A 16,339-nucleotide genomic window follows, 5' to 3' on the forward strand; every position below is an offset into this window, starting at 1 on the left:
TAGGAACAGTGTTCACCTCAGAACACACTTTATTTCCCATGCTGCAATTGTTTTCATGAATATGTTTTCCGCATGAGATTGGGATCTCTGGGAGAAAAATGAAGCTATCAAGCACTTCTCTACTGTCGCCCCTCGGGGTATGCTGCACCCCTCACTGTCATCAAATAGCTGTACCCTAGAAGGAAAGCAGAGCCCCAAAGCTATCTTCCTACAACCTCTGGAGATTTTCTGCAGATATAATGTTAGACAAGATCAGAAATCACTACATGGAGCTTAATAAATGGATCCGTGTGTGTGTGTGTGTGTGTGTGTGTGTGTGTGTGTGTGTGTGTGTGTGTGTGAACCAGTCCTAGAACTTGAATTTAGGGCTCAGGACCTGGGTGCTGTTCCTAAGCTTTCGTGCTAAAAGTTACGAATTAGCCCTCTACCACCTGAGTCACAGAGCGCCACTGCTGGCTGTCGGGTGGTCGGTTAGAGCTAAGAGTCTCACGCTCTCTCCCGCCGGGTCTAGCGCAACCCGTGGTCCTCAGCGCTCAGCTTCCTGAGGAGGCGGGGCTACAGGTGTCAGCCACGGGCACCTGGCTGGGTTAAGAATATTCTGGATGCAAAAATTCAGAAAGTAGCCGAAATAAATCTTCTAAACTAGCCCTTAGTAATAAACACATCATACCAAGAGGTAGGGAATTCTGCTATTTGATGAAATTAATAATCTAGGAAATGTTATTGATTTAGCCATGCCACTGAATACAGACATGATGAAAGCGTATGCAAAAAGTAAATACATAAATAAAACCGCATAGCTATGGCAACAGAGCCAAAGGCAATACAGACACAACAGAAATGCAAGTAAAGAGCATTACCATCTTTGAGATGACGCTAATTTCTTCAAAAATACAAGTTCTCTTGGTAATAATCTTTCAGACATTACTAGCTATTCCTGGGTGAAAATTAAATGCACGAGCTCTGGAGTCAGAATGTCTTGGTTCAAATCTGGACTCCATTTTATGTGAATAGTGTGACTTTAAGCAATTTTATTTGAGTTCTCTGTGCTTCAGTTGCCTTGTCTGGAAAATGGGAACAATAATAGTAGCTAACACAGTGGTGATAAAACGCAGGCGAAACAGTATATGTGAACCTATAGAAGAACGAATGTTCACGTGGTCGCTATTATTACATAACTGGCACTTGGATATAAAACATGATATGATATGGATGTATTTATAACGCCTCTGAATCAGCTTCTCTTCCAAACACATTCGGCTGTCTAATATTGCCTGTTAGAAAAATTGCCAACTTTTCAGACTGGAATTTAATGTCCCTCCGAAAACTGTCCCAGACGAATTCGCTGTATTGTACAAACACTTTGCATTGCAGTCAGACACGTGTTTTCCCTTGCTCCCCGACTTTTCTGTTCAGGTTTCCTTGTCAGAAGAGGGGAGGAAGGTGGGAAAGGAAATCTACCCGCGCCACAGGACGCCTGACTCTGCAGGGAGAGAGGGAACATCATCTTTAGGAAACGATGCCAAGACCCTGTCTGTGTAAAACCCAGGTGCTTCTCGTGCCTGCCACGACTCCTCAACTTCGTCCACCAGGATTTCAAACGTGATACATTTCCAGTGTGGCCGAGATCTCCTCAAAGGACTGCTATTTCTCTTTCTTGCACACAGATATCAAACAGCTCCAAGATTATGACAAAGTAGTGGATCTTAAATACCAAGAGGAACCACAATTAGAACTAAGAGCAGCAATCGCCAGCAGGTAAGGCTAAGGAAAAGCAATCACCACCGGCAGGTCACACAACAGCTTGTAATGCAGCCTGTGGATCACGAGGCTTTGCAACATCCGCCACTGCTTCCACCATGGTATTGATTTGGTTAATGAAATTTAACCTCTGAAAAATGACTGGGGGCACTGAAGAGACACATGCTTTCAATAGTCTGGCTAATCATTAAATGCCTTCATTTCCATTAAAGGAGTGATAGCAAGGACACATCTTCTGCTACCGGATTCTGACCCCACACACCCATTCAATAGTGATCTACTAAGTTTTAAAACTCATACAACCATTTAGTGAGTTTCAGGAATAAACGGACATGACATTTTCGTGTGTATTTTGCATTAGCTACTTTTAGAGTGGATTTAGGAGGAGAGGTAGGACTTGCAAATGTTTTCCCAATATTGTCTGTAATCTGTCTTCCTTTAAGTTTTTTAAAAAAACATATTTATGAAGCTGGAATGTATACTTCGTGGTAGAGGACATGTTTAGCATGTATGAGTTCCTGGCAGGACCAAAACAAAAAACAAACAAAACCCCAAGCTAAAACAAAAAGCAACCACTTTATTATGAAGAAGGTGAATAAAGGGGACTGGGAATGTGGCTCAGTGATAGAGCGCTAGCATGCATGGAGCCCTGGGTTCGATTCCTCAGCACCACATAAACAGGAAAAAGAAAGCCGGAAGTGGTGCTGTGGCTCAAGTGGTAGAGTGCCAGCCTTGGGCAAAGGAGCCAGGGACCATGCTTAGGCCCTGAGCCAAAGCCCCAGGACTGACAAAGAAAGGAAGGGACGGAGGGAGGGAGGGAGGGAGGGAGGGAGGGAGGGAGGGAGGGAGGGAGGGAGGGAAGAAAGAAGGGAAGGAAGGAAGGAAGGAAGGAAGGAAGGAAGGAAGGAAGGAAGGAAGGAAGGAAGGAAGGAAGGAAGGAAGAGACTAAAGAAACTAAGGTTTTGGAGACATATTTCATGGGTTCGAGTCTTGACATGATTACTAATTATGTGATCTTAAGCAAGCTGCTTAATTTCTTGGAGCCTTGGCTTCCCTAGCTATCAATGGAGACAAGAATCCCTACCTCACAGATGAGGACTCCGTGAGTTGAAGCATGACACTGCTTGGTCCTGAGCCCAGTACTAAGTATGTGCAATAGATGCTAAATCACTGTAATTGCAATTATCAGAACAAATATTAGGATAGCTGTTATTAGTCAAAGCATGAGTAAGCATTAGCAAAAGGCTGAACTAAACTGCCTCATATATATGCAGAAAGACCTTAAAGCAATTTACTGAAAGGAAAACATTTGCCTATCCACATTTTTGGCTTCTAGTTTTCTCTCCTTATTTAGATTTGTTCCTTCAAATTCCACCTACAATAGTCAGAATTTATGAATTCATAGGGTGAGGTTCCCCTGAAACTGTCAAAGCAAATCACAGCCTTCAGTGAAACTCATCAATTCCAACTTAAGTTGGAATATGTAACAATTTAGGAGAACAATTAGCTTTTAAAAATACCTTTTAAAAAATCAGATAAAGGGGCTGGGGATATGGCCTAGTGGCAAGAGTACTTGTCTCGTATACATGAGGCCCTGGGTTCAATTCCCCAGTACCACATATATAGAAAATGGCCAGAAGTGGCGCTGTGGCTCAAGTGGCAGAGTGCTAGCCTTGAGCGGGAAGAAACCAGGGACAGTGCTCAGGCCCTGAGTCCAAGCCCAGTACTGGCCAAAAAAAAAAAATCAGATAAAGTAAATTTATATTAGAAGCCTAGAACAGGAAGTAATACAAATGAAAAACAATATTCATTCTAAAAAATTGACCCAATGCATGTTATATATTCTTAAAGACTCATATGAAAGGAAAGGCTAAGAAAAAACTAAACTTGGCTAACCGTAATATAGATAAAGCTAGTGGAAGTATGGTACATCTCTGAAAATAGTAAAATGAAGAGATATTATCATTCCCATTTCTAACAATAATTGGAGACTGACTGGCTAGTCTCCAATTCATGATCATTTTACTTTGGGGCCTCAGAATGAATTAATATTTTGTAAAGCTTTACATTTTAAAAGCAAACCGGGTTAGAGTATATATATTAAAGTTTTGTTCTTAATGTGGATTTTATACAATCTGCCTAAAAACATTCAGTGGGAAAGTAGCCTGTTGCCAAAATCCACACATTTCCCTGATTAAACAGAGGTAAGCGATACGCACAGAAACCATATTTCAAGCCCACAGGATACTCACGGACTAAAATAATGAATGATAATGCCTTGTTCTCCACATTAATATTAAAGAAAAGAGAAAATAGAAAACTTTATAGGCACTATCAGCTCTCTGGATTATAAATCTCAAGTTTGGAGAATTGCTTCCCAGAAGGGTGGAGAGCAGGGATAAGTTGTGAGGGAGCTTCAGAGCCTAGAGATATTTTTTAGCAAGCCAGCAAAGCACTGACACCAATTTCTACATATCTCTGGCTGTGAAAAGTCTCATTTGTGGTGATTTATATTTCCTCATAAAGAACTCTGTACATAATATAAGCCTGCTGTGAGGCTGTATGACAACTTCCAAGCCGAGAGGTGCACAACCGTTCTGCTGAAGTAGAGTGAGGAGAGATGAATGGGAAGGCCAGTGGACGCAGTATTTCTTCTGAGGAGAGGCCACAGCACTTTTCTCTTTGCTTTGTTTTGTTTTCCCCAAGCAGGCGTCACCTGTGTGTGTGTTGCTCATGGATAGGATTTCAGTTGTCTATACCATCAGGATTTTCTTTTTCTGAAGATTGACTATGAAGTGGGTGTGCATGTTTGTAATTTACGACAAATGACACTTGGACATCACCCCACGGAAGTTCAGTTGCCTTAATAGGTTAGGAAGGGAAGCACAGGGAATTGCATGCTGACATCCCAAAGTCAATGAAGTATAAACACTGTTATTCCAAGTGTCACTGGTGTGTTATTTCCACGTCTGCCAGCATCTGCTCTATGTAACTCCATCCATGCACATGCTAGAAGAGCTCATTAAACCCTGTCCAGTTAACACTGAAACCAAACTAGTACATTGGCATGTCTCTGTGAAATTATTCACTTAATCAGGTGTGTTATTTCACTAGCTGACGTGGCCACATTTGACATTTAGGATAAAAAAGAACAGTCTTTAATGTATTTCCTTTGCAGCATTTACTCTCACTATGGTAAAAAGAAGCCAAAGGTGACATAATTCCCGCTTGCCCCTACGGGGTCAGAACTCTACGCGCTACCTCAGCAGTCTTAAAGGCAGCGCGACTACAGATGACTTTGGCTTTGCGCTTCTTATCTGAACGTCGCAACCTCTGACAAGTCCCAACAACGGGAAGGATGCTTCTGAGTTTTCAGTTTCTTGCGACGGATAACCATGAATTTCCATCAAGTTCCACTTATTCTATAGCTTTTTAGGTCTTCTTTGCAACGTTAAGGGTCTTCTTCTCAGTATCAACATGTGCTAAACAGCGGGGCTTGCTCTACTTGTCATTTTTTCCACAGGCCGAGCCTTCATTTCTCTGACTCTTTTAACAGTAGTTCCACACACACCTGTGGATTAGCGTTGGGCTAGAACAGGGCGTGCAACTCTAAATGAAACTCTCACTAGTGGATTAAATAATTTTGCCCAAGATGTAACGAATAGTGAATCGTTTAAAAATATTCCATGTGCCCCTCCGTGGCCTCTCCTCCCTTTAATTTCGCTCAGACAAGTGGAAATGTAAGAAGCAAAGCCTCTGAAGGTAAGGCTCCTCTCAACCGCCCCCCACAGGGCCCACAGGGTGCGCATGCGCTAGTGGACCTGGCAATAAACACTCGTTTCTCAGAGGATACAATTACAAGGAACACAGGAAAATATCCTGTGGTCCCTAAATATCCTTCCAGGTTCTTTATTTAACCTTCATTTGAGAGCACTTGAAATCCATTCATGCTTTCCTAAAAGATGGCTAGGGACAACTTGAAACAGACACGATTCTCTAAACTCATGCTTCAAATGAAAGGATGTCATCTCGCAGGTTCACCAAAAGCATGCACAAGTATTCAAAGGGAATATAAGATCTGCTTTCTGATAGAGGCCTGATACAATACCCCGAATTTTCCAGTGTCCATGTAGAGAAAAACCAGCTCATCCTATTTGCCTATTTTCAAACCAAAACAGCATTAAAAATTGTTTTTCAGGTTCTTATTGTAGAAAATATTGAAAACTTTCAACTTCCTATCACTCTCCATCCAACTCTTTTCCATTTTAACATAAATGTACCTTAAAATACCAAGCTTGGAGGCACATACTTTAAAAAATAGAGAAATTGAGCTAGTATTTAACGACAGTCTTACTGGAAAGGTCAGGTACAAACCTCTTAAATCTCAGAAATGATGCTAGAGAAAATAGTCCCAATATAAAACTCCAGTAACCCAAAACAATTGTCCAATCACAAAAGTAAAATGTGCAGACAAGCACTATAGTAAGTCCTGACTTGCTCATTTTAAGAAAACACATTGTCTTTAAAAGTCACCTCCCTTGTAAGAGCAAAATAATATGAATTGTGAAAGCGATTACCTCCTGCTTTGATAATTGTGCCATTTTGACACTTTTTCATTCAATAAGGAAAACTCAGGAAAAAAATGATGGTTATGAACTGTCAGAAACAAAATAATTCTTAACGTAGATTACCGATGAAAACCAGACATATAAAGAAGAAAGAAGACATTGTTAGGCATGTTCATTCTAACACAATGCCACTTGATAATATAGAATTGGTTTTTAAATTTAATCTTTAGGCAGTTAAGATTTTTTTCAATAAAACTGTATCTAGGCTATTCAAGTTGCACTAACTTTTCAAAGGATGTACTTTTTGGTATGCAGATTCTAGAAGTCATCATTTTAGAAGTCAACTGATATGTCTAAAATCATTTCATTAACGTAATTTTGGGGGGACAAAAAGGTTGTGACATAGCATCATTATTAAATCCAATTTACAGATGAAGGAAATGAAGCTTGGTGAGGTTAAGTAAATCACTCAGAGCCATAACTATTATTAGTAGAGGAGAAAGTTCCAAATCTGAAGTTACACTCACCGGAGGCTGTATATTCTACTCTTGTCAGATGCTATGTATATTCAACATAGGATTTTAAAAAACATACTAAGAAAGTAGCAAACTTCTTATAAGGGCTCTGTAAAACCCGAGGGTTCCAGCTGAGCTGCTTTTCTTAAAATATTAACAGATGAAAGTGTAAAGTTTTAATTTTTTTCTATGTAGTTTGTTCTTACAACATCTATTTATCCCAATATTATTTACAGAGTAGCTCTTCTAGCTGATGCGTCTACAATACATTTTTTTTCTTGGAAGTCTGCAGCTTTTTATAATATTTTAGTTGAGTGGCGTCTCCAGATTATGGAGTCTTGCCTGATTTTATAAACACTTCTGTGAGAAACTACCCTCTAAGTGACAAAACAACACACCTGCAAAAAAGCTTCTGGAACACGTTTAACTGACAAGTGAAGTTACTTTTTTCCCCTTTATACTGATTGTTCTGTTTTACTGAATATTCTCATACATGTAAAAGATGATCAATAGCTGTACTGTATGACCAAATGATTTCTGAAGCAGACTTAGGTGTCTTGTTTTAAGAAGAGAAAAACAAAAACAAAAACAACTGCCCAGAGCATGTTAAACTTGTTGCATGGCCTAAGACAAAGTGCAAAGTTTTACTTAAAATATACAAAGCAGAGAATTACCAATTAACCATATGCACTGAAGTATCTACATACAGTGGATGTGTTAACAATACTCACAGACGTCCATGTCCCTAGCTTGCATTCAGACGGGGAAAGTTCTAGAAGAATTCTGCCATTTTAGTATCATCAGAAAAGGACATTTGCTCTTAATAGTTTCTCATCACACTTCATCCATTTGTGAACCAAGTGTGCAAACATGGTTTGGTCGGGATGCTCTACAGTAAGTAAACTCGATGCAACTTTCCTGGCTTCTAGAAAGATGCAGCTGGGGTACCTTCTGGAGGGGGCAAGCATTCTTTGGCTGAATATGTATAGATATGATTAATATTTTTTTTCTGGTAATTGCTTGGGATTTGTAGAGAGAACTAGTAGAGGAGGAGTTAGTTTAGTAGTCTCTAACAGTAGATGCCAGCAAGAATGCTACTTCATCTTTCCTGACCATACAATGTATTTTTCCTGCTGAAGTACACCAGCCCTAGGACTTTATCTTCTCACTCCTTTCAGCTGCCTACTCGATTTCTTCTCACACCAGCCACTTCTGATCTGCGTGAACGTTCCTCAGATTCCTGACCTGTGCCTCACCTCCTCACCTAGTCAAAGGGGAAGGCATGTCAGTGTGTTAGAAGGGGGCCTAGAATAGCGTAGGCCCTGCATCCACCTCATTTTACAGAACGCCTTCGGCATGGCAAAGAGCGCGATGATCCTTGGGGCACAGTGATGTATGACGTCAGGGGTGATCAGTGAGGAGCGCAGGGGATGAGAAAGGCGTTGTCCAGGGAGGTCAGAATAACCTCACGGACCAAGACATTTCTGAGCACACCTCTAGAGACGAGAGCAAGGGTCATGAAACTCCGTTGCAACTGGAAGCTCAGGGAGAGGACCATGAACTGCCCAGGCCCCGAGGCCGGCCGGTCGACATTACACAGATGCGAGGCGTGGGAGGGAAGGGAGAGAGACAGGAGCACTGGGGAGGAGGAGTGAAGGAGTAGATGTCAGAGCCGCCAAGGGCTGTCTGAGCTGGGCAGACTGCAGAGTGTACTTTTGCCTGGGTAAGACAAGAAGTAACCCAAGGGCTCTGACAGATCAGTGGAGGGAAATCACATTCACACTTGCCGCCCTAGTAGAAACCACAGATGATGGTGATTTGCCAGAGCAACACACGCACACACGCACACACGCACAGAGCTAGCCTAACAATTTCAACACACCTCTCAATTTCACACTTCTTTTTTTTTTCATGGGTTTCCCTGTAAATGCAGATTTATTTGGTGGCACTGGGTTTGATCTCAGGGTCTCCCGCCTGCTAAGCAAATACCCTTAGCCTGTTTTGCTTTAGTTAGGTTGCAGGTCGGGTCTTGTTGCTTTTGTCAAGACCAGATTTGGACCTGGATTCTCTTACCTCTGCATTCCACCTAGCTAGGATAAGAGGGGTATGTCACAACACTTGGTTTGGGTTTTAACGAGTTTAGGTGGGGAACTGACTTGCTCTTGAATAGTAATCCCCATTTTGCGTTCTAAGCACTTGGGATCACAGGTAAGAAGCTCCGCGGCCAGGCTAGTATTTATAGATACCTAGGCTCTTTTGCCACTGTCAGCTCTTACCCTGAAGCTGCAGAACTCGAGATAAAATATAAGTTGAGGATAGTAAGGCCTGCAGTATCTATATTTAAATGATAACTCTTTATACCTTCTGATTTTAAAATAACAGCAGAAAAAGTTCTTCTGAACATCTTCTCATTAGGCTAATATGTATGAGAGTCGTTTCTAAAATGAGTATTTTTGAAGTTCCTAACATTAGTGTATTTGTGAAGGTTCTAAAATCACTCTTTCCCTTAGGAATTCTATAAATGACTATTACCTTAATCAATCAGCAGCTCTGCCAAGCTATCACTGATAAAATGTAGAGTTTTTGTAATTACCTTAATATGCCAGTCTCTTACCAAAGTAACTTCTGTAGACTAAAACCAGTATTGGGCTCATGTCTATAATCCTAGAGACAAAGGAGGATCTTGGTTTGAGACTAGTTGGGGCAAAAAATTAGTAAGACCCCTCTTATCATCATCTTAATGAATATGCTGAATATGGTTGTGTGTATCTGTGCTCTCAGCAAGGCATAAGGTTGTGGAAAGGATGTTTGAGAGGCAAAAACAGGGCAAAAACCTCTAGACCGTACCCGAAAAATAAGTAAAATAGATTATAACTAGCTAATCTACTTCCTAAGGGCATAGAGGGAGTGGTTGGGAGTGAATAAAGGATCTAGAACTGGGAAGGATGTCCTGTTTTAAAGACAAATTGTTAACTTCATAGGAGACGCTTTCAACTACTACATTTTCTTTATTTCATATAGCTCTCTGGCCATTACAAGAAAAATCTAGTTGAAAATAAACTGGAACTTGATAAGGATTATCTGATATGTGTCCTGAGATTAAGTGATTCTGTTAAGAGACATTCCATTTCCATTCCCCCAAAATGTAAAAGTTTCCTATCTGTATTCTTATACACTACGTCACAACTAAAGCCTTCCCCTAGCACTATGAAGCAAGAGAGTAAACAGTAAACTACAGGGTTTCTTTTTCTCTGTGTGTCTCTCTGTCTCCCTCTCTATCTGTGTGTGTGTCTCTCGTCTCTGTCTCTGTCTCTGTTGTGGAGAAGCTGAAGGACCATGAGGAGCTGAAATGTACTTCCATTTTAGCAAGATCATTTCATGCAACTGGCTGGTCGACAGTCAAGCTTGTTCTTGAGATCAGCAACCCAACTTCTTGTAAGGTAATAAGTGTGGAAAAAAAAGCCATTTCCCAATCGTCGTGTTCATTCTACGCACATTAGGAGAGAGGAAAATTCAACTGAGGGCCAATTCTCCCCTAAGAATCCTTTAGTTTAATTATGGAGCACAGTACATTAAACAATGATAAGACATCCATGTTAGCTCTGCTATTGCTCTCAGTAATGAAAGAGAGGAGACTCACCACTGGAAAGAGAGGGAAAGATGCTTTTGCAGGTTGAAAATGTGGTTGAAAATTCAGTTTAATTGAACACCAGACCACTATACTTCTTGTAAATGAACATCACTTTGCTGCTAATTTTGTGCTATTTTACCTTTCATTAAAAAAAGTGATTTAAGTTAAACTCAGGCGAACAGCAAAAAGCTCTTGATATTTTGAAGCATTTTGGAGCAATTACTTTGACAGGAGCCCTTGACAGTTAAATGACTCCGTTAAATGAATGTTATAGAAGACACATAATGATTTTTTAGTGAAATATTGAATTTAACCACAAATGAGGAAAAACCCAGTCATAAGCACTACAGTAGATCTGAATAATAACATCTTGCTTATGAATCTCAATAGGTTCTATGATTTCTAATAATCATGCAATCAACTAGTTAGCTGGTGGGTATGTTACCCATCTTGGTGTTTTCTATTCATTTTGGGGGGTTGTTTTTGTTGTTAATTTAAGAGGCCAATAGGGAAATCTCAATATTGGTAGTAATTTCATCTTACATTTGGTGTAATACTTTACAACTATGCAACTGAGAAGATACTGATCTACAAATGAAGCCCTCTCTTTCGTTTTTCTCCTTTGTTCACTGTGATTCTTTCACAAAGTACAAAAAAGGAAAAAAGAAATGAGCAAAAGAGAATGTGAATTCTCTGTATGCCAAGGCTTCCTGAATCTGTGGAATGCAATATTCCTTTCTTATGTGTGGATCAAATGTAAGATAGCAGCAAGGCTTTTCCATGTTTTCTCATGACTAACAACTGAAATATGTACGGAAATAATAAAACGGGTACTGCTCAATTTCCCTTTAAAATCCAATTTCAATGTAAGTGAGAGAGAGTCGTGGTGATGGTGATATTCGACTGATTACAAAATGCTGTTTTCTGGAAAAGAAGAGCTGGAAATCACAGTAGATGTGAACCATGTGGGTGGAAACATTTGGACTGAAGAAATGAGTCAGAAAAACAGGAATGTTCTTTATCCTGTTTGGCAAGTTGGGGTGAAAAGTCGACGCTAATTACACTGAGCGCCGCAATACTTCCTGATTCTTCCATGTAGATGAGACTCAACTTCTCCCCAGCTCCTACTGCTCTCTGCATTTATCTTTATTCACCCGTTGCCTATTTCTACCCTAATGGCCTATTTCTAAGTCTGCTTCTCACTAGGTCTCTCCAAAAACTCTTTCCATCTTACGCCCCCTGTATTCTTGAGCCAAGAGGAGCTGTTCAATCAGTGCTCTAGGAACAAATAAGCTTTCTGCTTCAGTTGACAATGAACTACGAGGGGATGCTGGTAGAAAGGGCTGGTACTAATGAAAGGAAAGGCCAGGTACAAACCAAACTACCTGAGCAGATATTTCCTAGAACTTGGCTATTCCATCCTGGGCCCATAGGCTAGCATCACCAGAATGGCCTGGGAGCTTCATACACACAGAATCGCAGGCTCTGCCTCATATCCTGACTCTAAAGCTGATGACGAGGAAGAATATAAGGCTGCTGGAAGCATTTTAGCTATCTTATACAACAGTATGATGTCTGAAGAAGTAATATTGTATGCAATGGAGAAGACCGTAAGCCTTGACACGGTGACCGAGAAGAAAACTTTAGCATTCTCTCAGGACGATGGTTCAATGCTCACAGGTGAGAAACTCACTCGCACCCGTTCCCTTGAAACTCTTGCTGGATACTTCTTTACACTCGCCTGCTTAAAGACACAGCTGCTCTTAATAATTGTCTTTTCTCTGTGGTGCACAGTATTTATCGTCAGCATGCTGACATGTGCAGGCATTTTGGCATTCTCCACTGAAAATGTGGATGATTGAAAGGATATTGCTGACACCTGAAGAAGAAATCCAATGACTCCAAGTTATGTAAATTTAATTATTTCCTTTAATTTTTTTTTTACAGGAATCTTTTTTGTTTTCTTTTCCCGAGCTTCAGAAAAGTCTTGGCAATTTTCATTTAAAAGAAATTCAAGTCAGCAGTGGTTCACTGAACAGGCTGACACGCAATTTCATAGTGGGAGAGGCACTGTGTCTTTAATCTAATTTGTACTCTCAATTCCTAGCTAATGTATCTGGGGATCATGATATATGCATTTACAAGGAGACATCTGCAATGCAGACTCCAGCACTGCGATTCTCTGAAACACGGGTTAAAAAAAAAAATGTAATCTCGGTCCTCGCAGCTGCCCAATAACATGGTAAATCTCTGTGTACTTACAGATGTAGAAATACTCTCGGCCCGGCCTGAATTCAAATCCTAGGGAAAAGGGTGTGAAGAGCTGGAACTTCTCCGAGAACTTGAGCGGTCCATTGGGAGAGTGGGGCCGGTTACATTCCCATCTCTTGAACCCTTTGGAAGTGTGGTCACAGGCACTGTAGCCATCAAAGTTCACCATGTAGAGGATGTAGCGCTCCGTCTTATCTTCGGGGACGGAGTCCTCGTAGTGAGGGCAGAACACATCCAGGTAGTCATTGATGCAGACGTCGATGTGGTAGTCACCCCTCTGGAATCTGTTGGGAGAAGAAGGAAATAGACAATGAGACGATTCATAGAGGAAAAGGTTTCTACCGAATTCAGTGTTGAACTCGGAGTGACTCTTCATCCAAAGGGCCCAGGACAATAAGTACTTGCTGAAGGTCTTTATGATTGGGGCTTGGTCTCCAGTACTGCAGCCCCCTATCCGTAAGCGATGTTAAAGAGGAATTCTACTATACTGGCATCAAAACACCTTACAAATGAAGGGCTTCTTTCGCATTAATAGAGTCACACTCTTTCAACCTGAGCCACTCTATGATTAGCTGTTCTTGATTTTTCTTTCATCCTTCAAATCATATGTAGAGAGAACAATTTTCGTATTTCCTAGTTTCAGTTCATTAACATTTTTGAATAAATGAGTGAGCAAATTAAAGAACAGTAAGTTACGAAATTTTTTTCTGTCCTATCCTGGGACCACCTTCAACTTCATATGCAAATTTAGAAAAAGAGCTAAAGTATTGGGAGAATTTGCACCCTAAAAATTTAAAGTTCGGAAGAAAATTCCTAGAATACTTCCATCTTAGAGAATAAGAAACATTGAAGCCAGAAAGAAGCAGTGTCAGTTGAACAAGCCCTGGAACACAGACCGGTTTCTAGAGTTCAGTGCTCTTAGTATGCTTATGGCATCAACTTATTTTATTTTTTCTCCCATTTTCTTTCATTTTATAGGTAATGTGTAGAGCTGTACTGGTGAGCAGTGACACCAATCAACAAATCATGTGACAACAGCAAAATCATGGCAAATTCTACCTGTGATAGTTTAAATCTACACACACACACACACACACACACACACACACACACACACACACCCCATTGCTGCAAATACCACACTGTCTTAATTATTTTATTTTTATTTTTGGCAATATTGAGGTTTAAATGCATGGTACTCTACCCCTTGAGTCTTGGCCCCAGCCTGTCTGCTTCAATTCTAATCTTATCTGATTTAAATAACATCTTTCCCCAACCAGGGAAAAAACTATTTCACAGGACACAGTGATGTATGAAACCAAAATTGTTATGGGTACAACTTTCTCAGTCTAAAATGATGGTGGAAAAGCCTATAAAACCCTCTTGTTTTTAGATAGCAAGGAAATTCCTCCCTGAACCCTCAGAAAGGTTTCATCATAAAGTTGTGTTGCTGCTGCAATGCATGCTCATAAAGTCATATAATCTTCAATCTTGGACAGTCTCAGCATGAACACTTCCCAGAGATGATGAGCTAGTCAATTCCATTTTTGGACATCTCTAAATGTTAGAAAGTTTCTTCTTATATCGAGTATAAATCTGCTTCTGTGTAATTTCCAGCCAGTGATCCTTCTTTTACTGCCTGGAGTTACAAAGAACAAATCTAATTCCTCTTGTACAAGGTAGTCCATAAAACACTTAGAGATGTCAGCTTTGTCTCTCTGTAGCCTTCTTTCTCCAGACATGAAAATCCAGGTTGTATGGGTTATCTCTGGGTTCCTCATCATTATAGCTTTGTGATCTCCTCATGTTCTCTAGTTTTCTGGCGTGTTCTCTGTAAAATGTAAGACCCAAGGACTTCTGGCAGTCATAGGAATTTAGCAACTTTGCTCTTGATGCTAAATATTCACTGACAAAGTTGAGATTCTCTTCCTCAAGACAAATATTATTTTGTTAAAAACAAAAAGAAGGCACCACTCATAGTTAGTGACTAGACCTCAATTTAAGCATTGGATGTGCTAGTGATTAAGCAGAAGACTCACAAATCATCCTGGGTCTCAGTCTCCTTAACTCTTAGAATAATAATGAGAACCTGCCTTGATGTCTCAACTGACAGATGAAGAAATATGAAAAACTCCCTACGAATGCAAATGTGATTGATCCATGAAGAATAAGACATATTGTCAGAATACTCACATTTCCGTTAAGAGCATCCCCGAATAGATAACCACTTTAAGAAAAACCATACAAGTATTTATTTCTCTATGTTTACAATGATCACAGGTTTACTTTTTCTTCATTACTGGCAGACAATGATTTGTCAAGATGCAAGGAAAACACTGTTGCTCTTAAAAGATTTTTGAACATCAAGGTAACATCACTGCCAAAGTACAAAGAAAAGACACTGCAATGTTCAGATAAAAGGATGCTGGGATATGAATCATGAGCACTCAAGAGGGGCCTGACAGCTCTGGATGGCAGCCAGGCAAGAGCTACAGCACAAGGCCATGCCCAGATGCACTTTATATTATTATATTATTATTATGGATTTTAAAGACATTCAAGGGGGAAGTTTTTCCTTCCCTGAGTGTCATTCGTTTTAGCTTCTACAAGCATTTGGCACGGCTGAAAAGTGAAAATTAAAATTAAAATTGTCATTACATGGACCCATTCGGATATTTCTTTATTCTATCATTCCTCTGGTCTATAACCAGTAAAAAAAAAAATGGTCACAATTTTTGACACCTCAAATTTAGTTATCTTTTTCCATCTTTTATCATTGTTAATGTCACTAAAATTTTAATAAGGCAAACTGGGTCTGGAAGACCAATTCAGCATTTGGGTGACCCTTTCTAGTACATTTCTAGTAACATTTTACGTTGTGCATGCGATTGCTCCAGTAATTAGTATTTCTACCTTCCTGTCCACTGACAAAGATGATAATTCACCAGGGGGTCAATTTATACTTCTGTTTCAAAAAGCTTTAATTTGCATACATTTGTTTACTAATGTACACTTCAAACACCAGACAATATAAGCACAAAACGGTGGCAAATAGAAGTTCATAAAAATCATCTGCATAACTAAATCAAATTCAATGCAAAGAAAAGTTGAAGATTAGATAATCTAACAGTATACTCAATCACCATCTCTGAGTACAAAGCATGGCCTAACCATTCATTTTCAGCCTTACTATGAAGAATCTCACGGTTCCATAGAATACACGCTCTTATGGCATCCGATGAAGGATAAGAAAACTGAGATTAAGAACTCAAGCAACTAACAACAACAAGGGTAAAACCACTTTCTTTTGTCTTTCTTCTCCATGGATTTACCCCTGATATCACTATAACTGATATTGTATACATGAGTACTGGAATCAGGGAAGGGGACAAACCAATGCAATGGCATGACGTACAAAACTACATGCTGTAAACCAACTGTTCAACTTATGGGGCGGGGGGAAGGCGACCAGGTGTCCCAGGCCTACTCCCTTCCCACCGGCTTAGTCCTGAACTCTTACGTTTACAGCCGAGGAAATCGATCAACCTTTCAAACGAGCCTCAGATGGCACGGTTAGTTTCTGCGTCATGAAC

The 16,339-nt window shown here is 40.2% G+C and overlaps 1 protein-coding gene across 2 annotated transcripts in view; it reads right to left on the reverse strand.

The window, feature by feature from the left end:
* The window catches only part of Efna5 (ephrin A5), a 273,718-nt gene that overhangs the window by 31,109 nt on the left and 226,270 nt on the right, over positions 1 to 16,339 (reverse strand). For both annotated transcript variants that reach the window (XM_048331333.1, XM_048331332.1), the window contains exon 2: positions 12,738 to 13,030. In XM_048331333.1, the coding sequence (XP_048187290.1) occupies positions 12,738 to 13,030 (293 nt within the window). The remainder of the gene's footprint in view (positions 1 to 12,737; positions 13,031 to 16,339) is intronic.

The sequence above is a fragment of the Perognathus longimembris genome, chromosome 22, assembly GCF_023159225.1.
Source record: "Perognathus longimembris pacificus isolate PPM17 chromosome 22, ASM2315922v1, whole genome shotgun sequence".
Taxonomy (NCBI): Eukaryota; Metazoa; Chordata; class Mammalia; order Rodentia; family Heteromyidae; genus Perognathus; species Perognathus longimembris.